The sequence below is a fragment of the Strix uralensis genome, chromosome 3 (genome assembly GCF_047716275.1).
Source record: "Strix uralensis isolate ZFMK-TIS-50842 chromosome 3, bStrUra1, whole genome shotgun sequence".
In the NCBI taxonomy this organism is placed as follows: domain Eukaryota; kingdom Metazoa; phylum Chordata; class Aves; order Strigiformes; family Strigidae; genus Strix; species Strix uralensis.
The window spans coordinates 106,932,919-106,948,478 of NC_133974.1; the positions used below are offsets into that span (position 1 = coordinate 106,932,919).

Below are 15,560 nucleotides of genomic sequence, written 5' to 3' on the forward strand. Positions count from 1 at the left end.
CAACATCCTCACACACATAGAGATGTGCACCCGAAGACAGAGAAGGCAGGCGAGTTGTTGAGTAGAAGCTAAACACCAAATGAGCAGGCATAACCTAGCAGAGCTGGGTAATGAAACAGCACCTACGTTCTGCGACGAAGAGCCCATCGAGTTGCAGCCAAGATGCTTCTCTGGTACCCGGGAGTTACAGACTCTAAATTCACTCCCAGGTTAGGCAATGCTAGGACGCTTGCAGAGGAAAAGCTTTTGAGTGTCTGTCCCCTTTTCTTCCAAATACGAACAAAATTTGCAGCATTAACAAGCTCATAGGTTAAGAACAGACTTTACTCATACAAAGGTCTTAAAATTATCCAAACTGACACAAGCTCCCTATTGCTAACATACATCAAGCTCGGAACAGGTTTATTTAAAAATACACTTTATTTACAAGACATTCCAACTTCATTTTGAAAAAAATATAACTGTACATAAAACTTTAATTTTTCACTAATAGTTAATAAAACCACAGTGGATTTACAATTCATTGATTCAGCAATCATGGAAATTACATTTTGGCACATTATTTAAATCACATAATGAACAGAAAAACTGGAGGAAACTTTTAAGCAACACAACTCCATAAATGTAACAATCTTATACAGTGACATCCTCATATCAAGGTATCACTGTTCAAATAATGTATTTAACATAGAAAGTGCTTCCACTGTACAGCAGAGTAAGTAGTAGAACCTATAGAAATCTTCATAGCTTTTGTATTATCCTTTCAGAAACATCCCTTTTACCTGCCTTCCAATTAGTGATCCAAGCCTTCCCCTAAGGTGTCAATGAATGACTAATGAACCCTACTGATTTCATTATACCTTTTCAGGTTTAGAAACCAACCTTCTTTACAAAGTTGGTTCAGGTGGAGTGTTTATAAAGAATTTAAGTATATATAAATATATATATTTACATCTCAGGATGAGTACTTAGACAACACTTCTACACAGATCACAGGACATATATTAGTCCTTGGAATAGCTCACATCAAGCCATCCGTAGACCTTGGGTGATGAACTTCATGTCAGGGAAAATTTGGATGCTGGCATATTCCCTTCAAAGTTCAGAATAAAAGGGAGCATTCAGGACAGTAAGCATTATAAACAGGTAGGGAAGGGGGAAAGAATAGGAAGAACTAAACAAGTTCTAGAAGTGGTTTGAAATGGTAAAGCGTATCACATAGCAAGACCAGAAAGAGGGTGAATTTGAATAAAATGGAGTGCAAAAATTAAACCGGTGCATAAAAGAGGTATTTCTAAATTGTATTATAGGTACATCACCATGACCAGGAGGCTAGCAAAACCATAGCACTTTTATTGCGGAGACAAAGAATAGGAAAAACATTAAAAGGAAAGAATCACGGTCACACTACAAGTCAAAAAAAATATCATAAAGAGCACAAGGAAAAGGAAGTCAACTAAAGACTTGGTAAAACAAAGGCAATACTCCTAAAAATAGCATCAGTTATTTTTCTTTACATAGAAGAACAAAGACAAGACCTGAATTTAGAGAGTTACAGAAGAAGGAAAAATTAACAATCAAATTGGCACATTTGGCACATATGAAAAGGTGACAAAAAATTTATTCACTTTAAGAAAAGGCCCATGACCAATGAAGGCCAGTATTTACTGTTAATTGATTCCTGATTTCACTTTTACTCCAAAACTATATGGGAAGGCTGGCAAATGTTTCATGGTTGTACAACTAGGTCACATGTATGACTGGTTGTGGATCAGAAGACCACATAAGCTGGATAACCAGTTGAAAGTCAACTGTATTTTAAGTAGATTTCCTTTGCTACAGACAGTGATGGACAGATAGGGGCAACTACTGCAGGAGAACCCGAAGGCCATAATGATGCAATCATAAGGAAGTACTTGAAGAGGACAGAGCAGCACAATCAACCTGTAATCGCCAGAAATTTTATGTTACTGAATTGGAGGGGAAAAAGCAATTAAGCTAAAGAGGCCAGAAAAGAGATTTTATGACAGTGCAATACACTACAAAACTGAATTTAGAACAAGTGCCCACAGATAAGGGCAAACACTGAAATATTCTGTATTTCAGAGTGAGGTAAGCCTACTTCAAGAGAATTAGAAGACATATGCCAAGAACTGAAGGAAAAACAGCCAATATAAAATACACACTGATTGGAATGAAGTCTTCTACAGAAGTAGAGGGGCCACCTAGTACAGCCTAGTTGTGACACACTTAAAACAGAGGAGAAAAATATTTTGTTGCAGGACTCAAAGGAAGGCAAGGATATCGGGTCAGAAACCTTAGGTGAATACCCTGAAAGTTTGCACACAGAAAAAGCAAGGTTCATCTCATCAATAACATAGCTCTGTTGGTTTTGCTTGCTCAAATAATAAAGCAAATTTAAAATCTGCTTGTTTTCTAGACCTGAAGATTTCTATAATCCCTGGTATTTTCCTATTTATTCACAGGCAACAATTACAGTACAACCAGACAAGAAAAAAGTTTAAGAATGTTACTTCATTGTATTTTCAGGTTACAACACTTTTAAAAGCTTAAAAAAAAAATAGATAACCACAGTTTTAACAAACACTGGAAGGGATAAAGAAAAAGATGGTCCATTTTGTCAAATGCCCCAACATTATAGATACTAGTTTTCTCTAATTCCAGACACAACAATACTGCCATTCCATCCTTCAACCATTTAATAAAGTGTACATATAAAAAAAATTACCTGACTTAAGACACAAATGTATAATTATGAAAGAGTGCTTGTTTTAGAGGATATCTGGGAAGCAAGTCCTCCCATAGACTTTGTTGTTATTTTGGGAGCCTTCTATTCCAGTTCTCAAATAACCGATGAATACATTTGTTATTTACATCTAAACCTCGACATTTAAACATCATCATAGATGAAAATAAGGACAAAAAGAACAGAAGAAAGGGCCATCTTACTTCATGCCACACACTTTTAAAAGAGCAATTCTTAAAATGTTTCCTGATTTACATTAATTCGTGCAATAACTGCTAAACAAGATCCTGCTGCTTTCACCTCTGCTGCTGCCAACAGAATCAAACAGACTGGAGGATCAAGCTTTTAATTATACTAACACATAGTTTAATTTATATAATACAAACCTACAATGGAAGTCTATCAAATATATTAATTCACCCAACAATCTGTTGAGAAGGGGTAACTACAAATCTAGAAACATGCTATTTAGACTGCAATCACTGCTTCAGTAAATACTATTTTCCAAGCAGCAAAATATCCTGCTGTGTGTTTTAATATTCATTCACTTAATGTAATCGTCCTTATTAATAAGGAGTTGGTTGCTTTCAAGCCAGCCTTACAAGGAGGTCCTGGTATTTTCCCAGTCTAGGCAGGAAATCAATTTGCCCTTTCTGTTAAGGTGTCACTGAGGTAAAGACACCACTATTTTATAAAGGTGTCCCCATGAATAAATGAATAAAATAGCCTGCCCAGGCCACACAGACCATTGAAAGGCTGCTTCTGACAACAGTGTGTACTTGAAAGCTTCTGGATCTGATCTGCATAGCCAGTGAGGCTAAGAGCTATACTCAGTGTGGATTAGGCAGTGGGTCTCCTCTCCCAGAAACCTGGAGAACACACCTGACCTAAATCCAGCACTGGTGACAGGGCATGTCATCTTACTTTCCTTAGAGCACCCTTGCATGCCTTCAAAAAGAGCAAGCAGCAAAAAGATAATTGAACTGCTTCACTAAATAGACTTTGAAACACACCTTTGGGCAGGGAGAGGAGGGGCAGGGCAAAGGGGAGGGCTTAGACCTTTAAAACAAACCAACAAGAAATATTTGAGACTAAAGCAGGAAAAACTCCCTGTAATTTTTTTTTTTTTTTTTAAAGCTCCCTCTAAGTGATAATACTGCATATAAAACTTCAAAGGGACTTTCTTAATTAATACAATATTAAATTATGTCTTAATAATAGATCTGCAGAATTTTAACTCTTCATAATAAACACATTAGCTTATTTATTCAGCATGAATAATGACAGACAGTGTTAAAGATACTGCAATCATCCTGCACAACGATGAATTAAGACCGTGGCTAATATAACTTCTGTTTCAGGAGGGAAAATAAAGAAGACCGAGTTGTACAATCACAGCAGTGAATAAGAGAAAAGTTAACTGGATGACTGCTTGTATTTCCATTTGCTCGGATCAGTACAGATGTTAGTATTTCTTTGCTTTCATGACAAGTAGTCTATTCTTTAGCATATTTATCTGTGATTAGGCTAGGACTCCAGTATCACTAGTAGAGAAGCAAGACCAGCTTCTGCTCTGTCCCTAAATACAGGAGTCAATCAAGAAAACAATGCAAGTCAAAATTCCTGAGTGCTTCCCCTCCCCCTTAGACACTCTTAATTTCATGCACAAATCCCACTGGCCAGAAGCACAAACGTTACTGTTAAACATGAACTGTCTATGCAAAAATGGGTTTTAACGATCAGTAAAGCATCTCTACTGAAGCCCTTTATAAATATACAGTACTTCAGCCCACTACAATCATTAACTGGCCACAGGGCTTTCAGGAAATGGCTCACTGCAGCAGAAAAGGCCAGAGTTTCGTTCCCAGTGCCACTGGCCGTTAACTGCAAGCATCAGTGCAGACAGCAATACACCCCATCCACTCTAACAACAGAAAGTTGCACGTAGTTTGGTAAGGAATTGAGTTAGGCTGTATCAGAAAAATCTTAGATGAATGCAATACCCTTTGTGGAAATATTAATCCTTATTTCAGATACAAGGGGGGTTTAGGTGTATTTTGGTTTACAGCTAAAGCACAGGTTCTTTTTACCACACCAACTTCAGCTACAACCACCTATGACCCCTTTCCCAGCCAGGATACATATGTTCTACGAAAACATTATGCAGAGTAGAGGGAATTGCCTAAAGTCGTGTACTGCTCAACTGTGATTTGCCATCAGACCTGTCACAATTTTTCACATTTTTAACGCTATTCTCTGCCAGCGGGTACTCAATAGGGATTTCAATATCATTTTTACTTGAACCATTGTCTTTATGCAGTGCAGAAAGGCAACTATCATTTTTCTCAGTATAGCCATTAGTTTTAGCCAGGGGGGGCTCCCGCTGACTGCAGCACAGCTGAGAGTCACAAGCTTTTGAGATGCAGGGTGAGCTGCACAGTAGCTGGGAGGTCTTGTGGTCAATGTACTCGGGCTGGATGGTCACAGAATGGATCCCTGCTTCATGGAAAACCTTCCGTATTTTATAAGCAGCATCTTGGTAATCAGTAGGGGTTTGGCACTTGATATGAAGAGTAGCAATATTCTTCCCACCTGCAAGCTCCCAAACATGCACCTCATGAAGGCTGCTAACCCCTGGGACACGAGCTAGTCTGTCAGCTGGAAGACATAAGAGAAAGGTATTAGAGGCTTTGGTGTCCTAGCTTTCTCATTAAGAACCCTATCCAAAAGCAGCAGTCTGAACTATCTCTTTAAAAGAGTTGTACTTAGTAAAATATGTCTACTCGCAGCTGCCTTCAGTTCAGCCTCCAGATGACCACAGGAGCAGGCCTCCTTTGGGGTTCACCCATCCCTCAGGCTCCCTAATAGCAATTTACCAGCTGTTCATAGAAGCAATGTTAGAGCACCACTTCCTTGGCTAAACCCACATCTTCGGGTTTCCTTAGCCCTGAGCATGGTAGAATTCCAGAAGTAGCCAGGGCTACCCCACGATTAACCTGTGTGAACAATGCTGGAGAGCTACAAAATTAACCAATCTCAATGGAAATTTCCAAGCTGTTTTGGAAGCCTTTCGGAAGAAGCTGCTGTAGGGTTGGGAAATACTGTAATTCAATATTGTTTCTTTCACAAACACCCCACACAAAGCATTAACAGCTCAAGACCTGGTATTTTTGATGTATTGTTGGAGTACCACATTCTCAAAATACATGCTTTAACTAATCCAGAGAGATTTGAGTCATGTTGCTAAGACACAGGCATGTGACTATTCCTCACAGTTCTTGAGAATTTAGAGCTATTATGAGTAAATAATCCAAACATGTCATTCCAGAAATAACATATGCATTGAAGCATATCATTAAAATTAATAGCATTTCAACAACATATTTTACTTACTCAGTAGTTGCATATTAACACCTTTGGGAACCATCTGCAACAAAATAATTGAAGTCTCCTTGATAAGTGGGAATGCAGAAGACAAGATGATGAACACCATAATTATTGTCAGGCTTGGATCGATGTAGCACTGCCAATTACAAGGAGCATTCCCCAGAGGAAGTACATGGAAGATTGTAGCAGCAACTACCACGACCACAGATCCCAGTGCATCTCCCATAACATGCAAAAGAACACCTGAAACAAATGGCATAATTTCCATTAGGGGTGGCATTTTTTGGGGGGGTAGGAGGAGAGTAATGCTGCATTTTTCAAGTCTGTTCTACTTGACATGAAAAACGCAATATTTCAGGCACTAACATCATACCTGGAGTTTTCGGTAACAGTTTTCAGAACAAAACAGCAAGGGAAATACTGACTCTGAACCACAGCTGCTTAAGTGGGATGCATTATTAAACATGTAGGGTATGCTAGCAACTGCAGTCCAACTGCAATGCCATGGCAACCTAAAATGTGTTTGCTTAAATACCTGCAGATTATTAAGAGATCCTGGCACATTAAATCTCAACTCTCAATTAAAAATTGATGACTAAATCTACCCGTTCTACCCTGGAAGCTAAGAGAGCCACAGACCACCCCCAATAACAGTTATTCTCATCCAGCACTTCTGTGACACTGTTGAAATCTGAAAAATTACTTAAGTGAAACCTAAGCCCATTCCTATGGCTCCAAATGCCTTCAAACTCCAATTTTTGGATCAAGCTTGATTGTTAGTCATATTAAACCCTGTCCCACCAACACTAGACCCTCAGACCCCGAAAAAATCAGAATCTGGTTTGAGAGTCAGTCACATGGATGACACAGTTTAATATGTGCCTGGACTACTCTAAATTGAGAGGAACACTGGGTACCACTTTCTACATCTGTAGACATGTTTTTGCACAAAAGGTAAAGACACAAAACAGGCTCTTGTAACACCACATTTTTAGCTGCCCTTTCAACTACAGTGACCAAAGCAGTCTTCTTGCTATAAAGTTGCAATAATCTAAGAACTCCTTTTTTCCTTTTTTTTTTTTTTGCTACTTTACATAATCTTCCCACTTCCAATCATTGCCCAAATGCACTCCAGTTCTGTCAGTCTTTACTGTTCAGACTCAGATTTCATTCCGACCCATGCCTAATTCATTACATCTCTAAATATATGAAGTTAATTTCTTTGCCAATACTTTTTATTCAAAGCCTGTGAGAGAATAAAATGGACCACCTCCTTTTAACATCCCTTTGACAAGCACTTTCAAGAGCTTCACTCCAATTTAATCACTTGCACTGGGCTGGAGAAGTTGTAAAAGGCTCCTTCCAAAACTCATTAACAACACAGCAAAGAGTTTTGACTGTTTGGTGATGCTGGACACTGGATTACACCTAGAGCTGTGCCTGTGCTGCTGTTACTTGCCAGCTCTGTGCATGAACATTGATCTTCTGTGTGAGAAGTGAAGGCAATAACCACTGGAGTTCCTCCGAATCGCTTGGGTCAGATAAGAAAGTACAAGCTTCCAGTGAGTTCAGCTCTTTCTGCTGGCGTAAGGCATGTTCTGCCCCATTTGGCAGACTCCCACAGGGTTTTACTCCTCCTAACAGTGTTGCAGTGTTTCCTTTTCATTTACAAATAATCCCGATTCAGCATGGGCTATCAGCTATTGCACTAACAAGAGGGACAGGCAGGATGCAATTTCCAAGGCAACTAACTAGAGAGCACAGCTTAAAAAGAACAGGGAAGTGTTTCAGAAAGTCTTCTTTTGAATTAAGGAAAAAGTTGATAAATTATGAATTGAGAATACAGAATTTGGAAAATGCTTATTTTACATTACTAACACCATTAATATGTACGTCCTGGTTACACATCACATAATGAGGGCCTAGACAGAAAGGAACCCATTTCCCTGTTGATCCCCAAAAGCTATGGTTATAAGACAGAACTGAAAATGAATTTTTATTAAATTAAATAAAGCAGTGTGGTAAGACCATAGGGAACACAGGTAGGTTTCCAACAGCTTGTGTTGGAAAGTCTGAACTACTCTGCATATGCTCAAGTAAAAGGAGTAATTTTACACTACAATAATTAACCCTGTCAGGCAGAATGTATGAATTCCTGTTCCTACCACTTTTAAAAATCAAGGAAGCAGTTCCTCTGCCAATCCATTTTGTGCAGCCATGTTTTTCAGGGAGGCTCCAATTATATGACGTACAGAAATTTTGCCAAGCAATTACGAAGTAAGTATAGCTATGTAACTCACTTCAAAGGAAAAACATAGATTTGAGACAGAATTTTAAAGACACATAGCTGTAGCACTGGCTACAGAAGCAAGGAATATTTGTAAGGACAATAAAAATAGATTTTGCAAAGATGACATACTAAAGTAGCACTTTAAAAAAAAAAATCCTCTTTTTAAAATCAAAGCCGACAGGTATCTTAAAATAACTGACACAAAACTCCTTATCCTTCAATCATTTCTGAAAGTTCCCAGCATCATTATGCCTAAGCACTATCATTCAGGCAAGTAAGGCCTTCTCTAAAATATAGTCTTCAGTTTCTTATTCTTCTCTCCTCCATTCCTGAAAGTGACAGTTTTCTTTTCCTGCTCCAATAATCTTACCACTATAATGCCATAATATCCAGTGACACCAATTTCTAGACATTCAGGAAAGTATTGTGACTCTAGCACATGGTTTGATTTCCAAAGTGTCTTCCCTTATAGATACATTTCTGTAACTCTGAAAACACTTTTGAAAGACAGATAGACAGACACACACACCAGAAAAAAAACCAAACAGGTGCCTGGTGGCCATGTCAACCTCTTAAGCTGAATTCATGTGATGTCAATTTACAGGACTTTGGAGGAATTTCAGATGCTGATAAGTGACCATAAGAAGCCCGAAACTACCATTCTGTTTCAGCTTTCTGACAGCCCTTTCCTTGGGGACAAACTCAATGTCTAACATACTCAGATATCTGCTTTTGGCTCAGAATAGGTATGTAAACATCTATGCGTATAAACACCTACAGAGAGAGGGAGAGAGACGCTTGGTTAATTTATTTCTAAAGTAGCTATACTGTTTCATTCCACATATACCCAGAGACCTGCCCAATTACGACCTAAGAAGGGGTGATCCCATCACAGACTCTCTCAGGCAGAGGTTCACAGTCCAAGGACCTGGAAAAACAACGTGCTGAAGCACTAGTTTCAGCACCTTCTTCCTTGTGTTGACAACAAAACATTATCAACCTCAGGATTTAAAGAAATTCTGTTTTCTGCCCAAAAGCATTTGAAAGTTGAAAACTGCTCAACTATGACAGCAGTGACACTCAAAGAAGTGCCTCATAGCTATCTGCTTTACCTTCCTATAAAGCCTCTAGTGACTTGAGCTTAGTGCAGTAGGCTTTGCCTCCTTTCCAAAAAGTTCAGCTGCACTCTTCTACAGAATTAAAATCAAAATGCGAGCACACTTGGAGCCAAATCAGCATCACATTATTTTGTTATTATCAATGTTATTTCATACAACCAAAATCTTTTTGCTAAAGATAACAGGGCTTATATACATAGAAGAGTCCTGGGCTTTTGCTCCATTTCTTAACTGATACTTGGGAAAAAAAAAAAAAAAAGAAAGAAAAAAAAATCTGAAAACCAGAAAGTGTTTAAAGTTAATATAATATTAGCAGTATACTCCCATGCTGTACCTCTGATGTTCAAGGCTTCAGACTTTTTTTCTTTTTTCTTCTCAGGCCCCTCTTCAGGGCTTTTTTGGTCATTTGGTGAATCACCTGCATTCAAAGAAGAAACGCTGTGTTGTGTATAAGTTCTACAAACAGAAAAAACATCAACCTTCTCAAAACCAACTTATTTCAAACATGAGGAGAAGAAAAAAGAAAAAAAAAAAAAAACAAACCAAAACATTTTCCACGCCACTCTCTGAGCAACGCCTCCTTCTCCCATCCCGAGGGGACGCCCAGCAGCCCAGTGTAAAGTACAAGGTGAAAGAGACGGCGGGTGTCAGAGTGAGGTTAGAGAAATCCCCGGGGCTCATGAGTGGGTTTGGGGCTCAGAAAGGGCCCATAGGATGGGCCCGGCAGCTTGGCGGGTTCTGGGGACAAACGGGAGGGACAGAGGGGACAGGGAGGGATGGGGAAGGGTGGAGGGAAGAGGAAAGGTGCGGGACACGAGGGGAAGGCCGGGTGGCGAGGCGAGGCGGCGAGGATGCAGCCGAAAGGCACCTGCTTCATCCGCCTCCCCCGTCGGGGCGCCGCCGGGCACGGCCTGCAGCGTGGCGGCGGCGGGCGGCGAGGCGGGCGGGCGACGACGACGGCGGCGGCGGCAGCAGGCGCCCCAGTCCTGGAAGACGAGGAGCCCCACGAGGTTGACGGCGAGGCCGAGGGTGCCGACGATGAGCACCAGCTGGGGATCATCGATGGCCTCGGGCCGGGCGAGGCGGAGGATGGCCTCCACGCAGACGACGAAGCAGAGGGCGGTGAGGAAGACGGCGTTGCTGAGGGCGCCCACCGCCTCGGCGCGGCTGTAGCCGTAGGTGGCGCGGGGGCCCCGGCGGCTGCGGCGGGCGATGCGCCCCGTGGAGAGGCCCACGCAGAGAGAGATGAGGTCCGAGAGCATGTTGAAGGAGTCGGACACCAGCGCGATGGAGTTGCCCAGGTAGCCCGACACCAGCTCGGCCACGAAGAAGCCGACGGTGAGCACCAGCATGAAGATGAGGCGGCACGTCTTCCCTGAGTACCGCCCCATGGCGGCGGCCGGTCCCACCGGCGCCCCTCGTCCCCGTTAGCGCCGGGGCATGCCCAGCCGCCGGCCCGCAACAAGTGCGGCCGCCCCTGCCCTTAACGCCGCCGCCCGCCGCGCCAGGCCCCGCCCGCCGCCCTGCCCGCGGGGACGGACCCGGCCCCCGCCCCGCCCCGCCACCGCCCCGCCGCCGCGCAGCCCCCGGGGCTCAGGGGTCTGTAGCGAGGACCGCGGGTGGGAGGAAAACAATGAAATCCGAAATCATGAGGCGCTAAAGCGGCCGTGCGGAGGCGCGGCCCTGGCGCGGCGGCTGGGGAAGGTCCCGCGCGGGTGGGCAGAGCCATCCGGGCGCGGGGGCCGCCGCGCTGGGCAAAGGCGGTGAAGTTTCAGTGACGGGTCCAATAATTCTACTCCTTCGGTGCTTTGTTGGTGGCTGAAGTACCAAACCGAAGGATAGAGTGCCATCTACTGAACCCGGTAATCGCCTGCCGCTAGCCTTAAAAAAGGTGTGTCAAAATAGTACCCAAGTGCGTGTGACCCTGTCATCAACCTATGAGAGAAGTAATTTCATGCGTTTTCCTAACCTACAGAAGAGTCTATAACATGCATAATAAGTGAGTAAACCTCTATCTTGTCTTTGGAGATGATTTTTTTTGTTACGACAGTCCTTGCAAAAGCCACGGTCCTGCATGCAAATCGTAAAACGACAGAGCTGGGCTGCTAGTGCCGCATTTCAAGATGACGGGACCAACTGAATAATCAAATCAATAATCAATGCTGGGAATGAAGTCACCCTCGACTATGGGGTTCTTGATAACAGAACTGAGGCCAGAAATAATAAATAAAAGACATAAGACCTAAAGAAAATAATGTCCTTAAAATTATGTCCTGCAAGAGGCTGCAGTATTTCAGTATGCAAGAGGCACACCAGTGCTGGAGTTACTGCTTCAGCAACTACAATTCGCACTGAAGTGCCACATCAAACATTTCACCACACCTGACAAAGCATACATCGCTATCAGATAATAAACCAGCATGGCCAGGGAACTCTATCATGTCCCTCCTACCAAAGGTGGTGTTCTCTACAACTGAAAATTCGTTAAAGGCCTTGGGACTTTCCTCTTTATTCTAACTCGGAAGCAACTGGATTGGTAATGCTGTTAATTGAGTTTCATCCCTTGCTTGAATACCTCTTTTAAATGAGGGCTCTCAATTCCACCCAAATTCTGTGTATACAACCCCATCCTTTCTTGCATATAACCCAAGATGTATCCTAACCTCCAGAGTGGATTTAAGTAGCCACTCAGGGGATAATCTCCCGTGTATCTGCAAGGATTAACACATACAACTCCCAATTCACTGGAGATTCTTGTACATGTCCTTCACACATTCAATGCCCAAGCAATGAAAGTACCGTGCAATATTAAAATTGGCAAATGCTTAAAAATAAATGTATTGAAAAGAACCTTACCAAAAAGACAAACACAATAGTGGGAGCATATAGCATAATTTACATCAACACACATTTCAGCTCTATAATTACATCTACCAACATAAGCAGGAGAAATTTTAAACAGTTGTGCCAAATAAAAAGTGTGATGTAGGTAGAACAAAAGAAAAATATATGAGAGTTATAGGAAGTTAAATAGTCTATTAGATATAAACTTTAAAATGGCAGGCTATATCTTCTTTACTATAATTAATGGTAGAAAATTCTGCCTCTGGCACTTCACTTACAATCAAAAAAAAAAAAATGTCACTGAAGCCCAGCTCATTGCACGGGCACAGAACTGAAGTGAATTTCCAATGGTTCTTATTTTAGTAAGATGTATAATACAGTAGCTGGAACATCCTTAATCCTCCTCTGCAAAATATACATTAATTCTCTGTGAAAAAAAAAAAATAACGTCATACCCTGAATTCACTTCAAAAACATAAGAATATCAGAGTTGTTTTGAAGAAATAGTGCTAAAAATATTATTTTCAGCAAATAAGGCTGTGACTAAGTCCTCTGACATGGAGCACTATTACAGATGACTCACTGAAGAAGTCAGAAGCAGTATGTGCTCAGAGCGTCAGCTCTGAAGCTGTGTCTACTGAGCCACTGATTCTTCCTTCTTCTGCCTGTCAAGCTCACACATCTCAATCTGCTTCTCACAATACAGTGTCAGGCTGAAAGCCGCACGCTGACATAGGAACAGAGCAATGTCTGTGCTGGGTTAGACCAGAGGTCCATCTCTGAAATGTTTCCAGTTCCTATCTCCATCTTTTGGAGATGAGGGAACCAAACCTGCACAGTCTTCAAACCACAGGTCAGCCACAGATTCATACAGAGGCACAGCAAAGGTCCCGGCTATCTCCTTTACTCCTTCCCCAGTACTGCCTCACATTTGATACACTTTTGTCTTCTGAACATTTAGCAAACATTTGTATGGAACTGATCATTCTCTCCTGCTTTCTGTTTCTCATCTTCCGACCAGTTATTTATCCACACAAGGGCTTTCCCCTTCACACTACAGCTGCTTAGAAAGCCTCTTGCAAATCCAAGCTTTTGCTCACCCCACTATACATACAAGTCTCCTGGCCCTCTTCATCCAGGTACCACCATCACTTCAAGACAAACAACTCCTAAAACTGTCATCTGAACAAAGCTACACTAATCATTCTTGTTCAGTAAGTCGTCGCTTTCAATAACAAGAATAATTAATTTAGCTCAATCTTCAGAATAAAGTGTGTGTTATCCCCGTAGCTCTTTTGGACGTTGATCTTCTCCCACATAGTCCAATTTACCAGGGTTTTCACTCAGGCTCTTCCCACCTCACGGGCTCTACCATTCCCCTTGCACCGATCCACTTGGAGTATCAGATCATTTGATCTCAAATCCTTTTAGAAAAGAACTGTGTTTCTGGTTGGTTGCAGCGTGCTTACCATCCTCCTGTGTTTCACACTGACTGCAGACATTCAACAATATAACGTTACAGTTCCATTTATTCATCCAGTACTGAGATTGCCTGAGCAAGCTACATACTATTCAACAGAACAATTAACCTAAATAACAGTGTCTCTGTTTCTAGCTATGCTGAGTTGGACAAGTCCCTCTTCGGAGGTTCAGAAAAGGTTGTCCAACACCTTAATTTTCTGAATTATTTGCCAACTTTAGTTTCAGCTGCTATACTGCTAGAAAAGCTGTTCTTGCAGTTTCCTCATCCTAATCAGGAGCAGGAATGGGTAAAATTCTTATGAACTGGTAAAATTCTTATGGATTGGTAAAATTATTACAAACAAGACAACTTTCCTTCTGAACCCCAAAGATACAAAGCACTCCTGTGAGCTTCAAGATTTCTGTCTACCAACTTTTTAAAGTTTTCAACACACCATTTTTTAACACTTAGCCATTGGCATTCAGACTTTCTAGCCAACAGGCTATCCCCACCTGTGGCCATAAGGAGATGCTTAGATAATAGTAAGAGCAGGGTAAGTATATATGATACTTTCCCATAATACTCTCCCATCCTTCAAGTATTTTGAGATCAAGTGAGTTTCTGAGCTAGATATCTGTATTTAATCGCCCTCAGTGGATTTCTCTACCATGTACTAGCTCAGCCTTTCACTCACTGATGTAGACTTCAACACTGCTTGGCAACAAGCTCCACACATCTACTCATGGTGTGAAGAATCACCTCTTTCTCTTTGTTTTGAACCTGGATCCTGCTAGTTTCATTTAATGTATCCTTGTTCTTGTATCAGAGAACAGAACAAACACTTAACAACTATTGACCTTCCCTATGACACCCTTGGTTTTGCAGACTTCTGTCACACCCTCCTTAAGTTACCCATTTTCAAGGTGACAGGTTAAAATCTACTTAGTTGTTCCTTCCAGGGAAGCCATTATCAGCCTTTGAAAACAGGGTATCTCTGTCTTATTATGAATTATGACAACAGTAACAGCACTTTCCTTCCACTGCTGAATGAAGAATGATAATAAGATCACTCATAGCTTTGTGGTGCTATAAAATTTGGATAGTAAAAAAAAATAATGAAAATAAAGAACTAATTATAACACTGCAATTAGGGGAGATCACTCTTCCTCCTGCTTATCAAAGTCCTGGAAGAGATTACTTTTTAACCCATCATAAAAATTATTTACAAAAGATATTTCAGAGATGATCTGGAAGAAACCAGAGAATGAAAGAAACAAACACCCACACATCACTGTACGTCATAAAGGAGTCATGTCTCTTTAAGACTGCAGGGAGAAAAATAAGACATTTGCACTAAAAAGCTGAGGCTGATCCTAAGTGCATTACATGTAAAGGCAGCATCCCTAGCTGAAAGAGCCTCAAATGCAATGAGTGGGTGAGAGTGGACCTTTAAGCTTCATTCCAAGACCTAGTGACAGCCCTAGAAGCTCTCATAAAGCTTGTGAAGTTTGTTTCTTTAAACTAGGAATGATGGGCCAAATTCATAGCAAATCTAAATTAAAACAACATGGTTGGCTTCTGCCACAGATAAATTTGATCTCAAAATTAATCACAAAATAAACAGCGGCCAACAGACCTTGTTGTGAAAGGTGGCTAGTACGAGAATGTTCTGTTTGCAGGTGTTTTGTTCCT

The 15,560-nt window shown here is 41.4% G+C and overlaps 1 protein-coding gene across 1 annotated transcript; it reads right to left on the bottom strand.

The window, feature by feature from the left end:
* Positions 1 to 401: 401 nt before the first annotated feature.
* SLC30A10 (solute carrier family 30 member 10) lies at positions 402 to 11,055 on the bottom strand. Its single transcript, XM_074863734.1, has 4 exons — positions 10,431 to 11,055; positions 9,897 to 9,980; positions 6,161 to 6,397; positions 402 to 5,425 (listed from the first exon to the last, which is right to left on the bottom strand). The coding sequence occupies exons 1-4, from the start codon at positions 10,951 to 10,953 to the stop codon at positions 4,950 to 4,952; spliced, it is 1,320 nt and encodes a 439-aa protein (XP_074719835.1). The 5' UTR covers positions 10,954 to 11,055; the 3' UTR covers positions 402 to 4,949.
* Positions 11,056 to 15,560: the final 4,505 nt, after the last annotated feature.

What these genes read in the sequence shown, in the direction of transcription:
- SLC30A10 (XM_074863734.1), bottom strand. Translation starts at nt 10,953, where the DNA reads ATGGGGCGGTACTCAGGGAAGACGTGCCGCCTCATCTTCATGCTGGTG. An exon ending in GGGGGAGGCGGATGAAGCAG is followed by an intron (nt 9,981 to 10,430) that starts GTGCCTTTCGGC and finishes CTTTGAATGCAG; the next exon opens with GTGATTCACCAAATGACCAA. An exon ending in TGTTAATATGCAACTACTGA is followed by an intron (nt 5,426 to 6,160) that starts GTAAGTAAAATA and finishes TATGTCTTCCAG; the next exon opens with CTGACAGACTAGCTCGTGTC.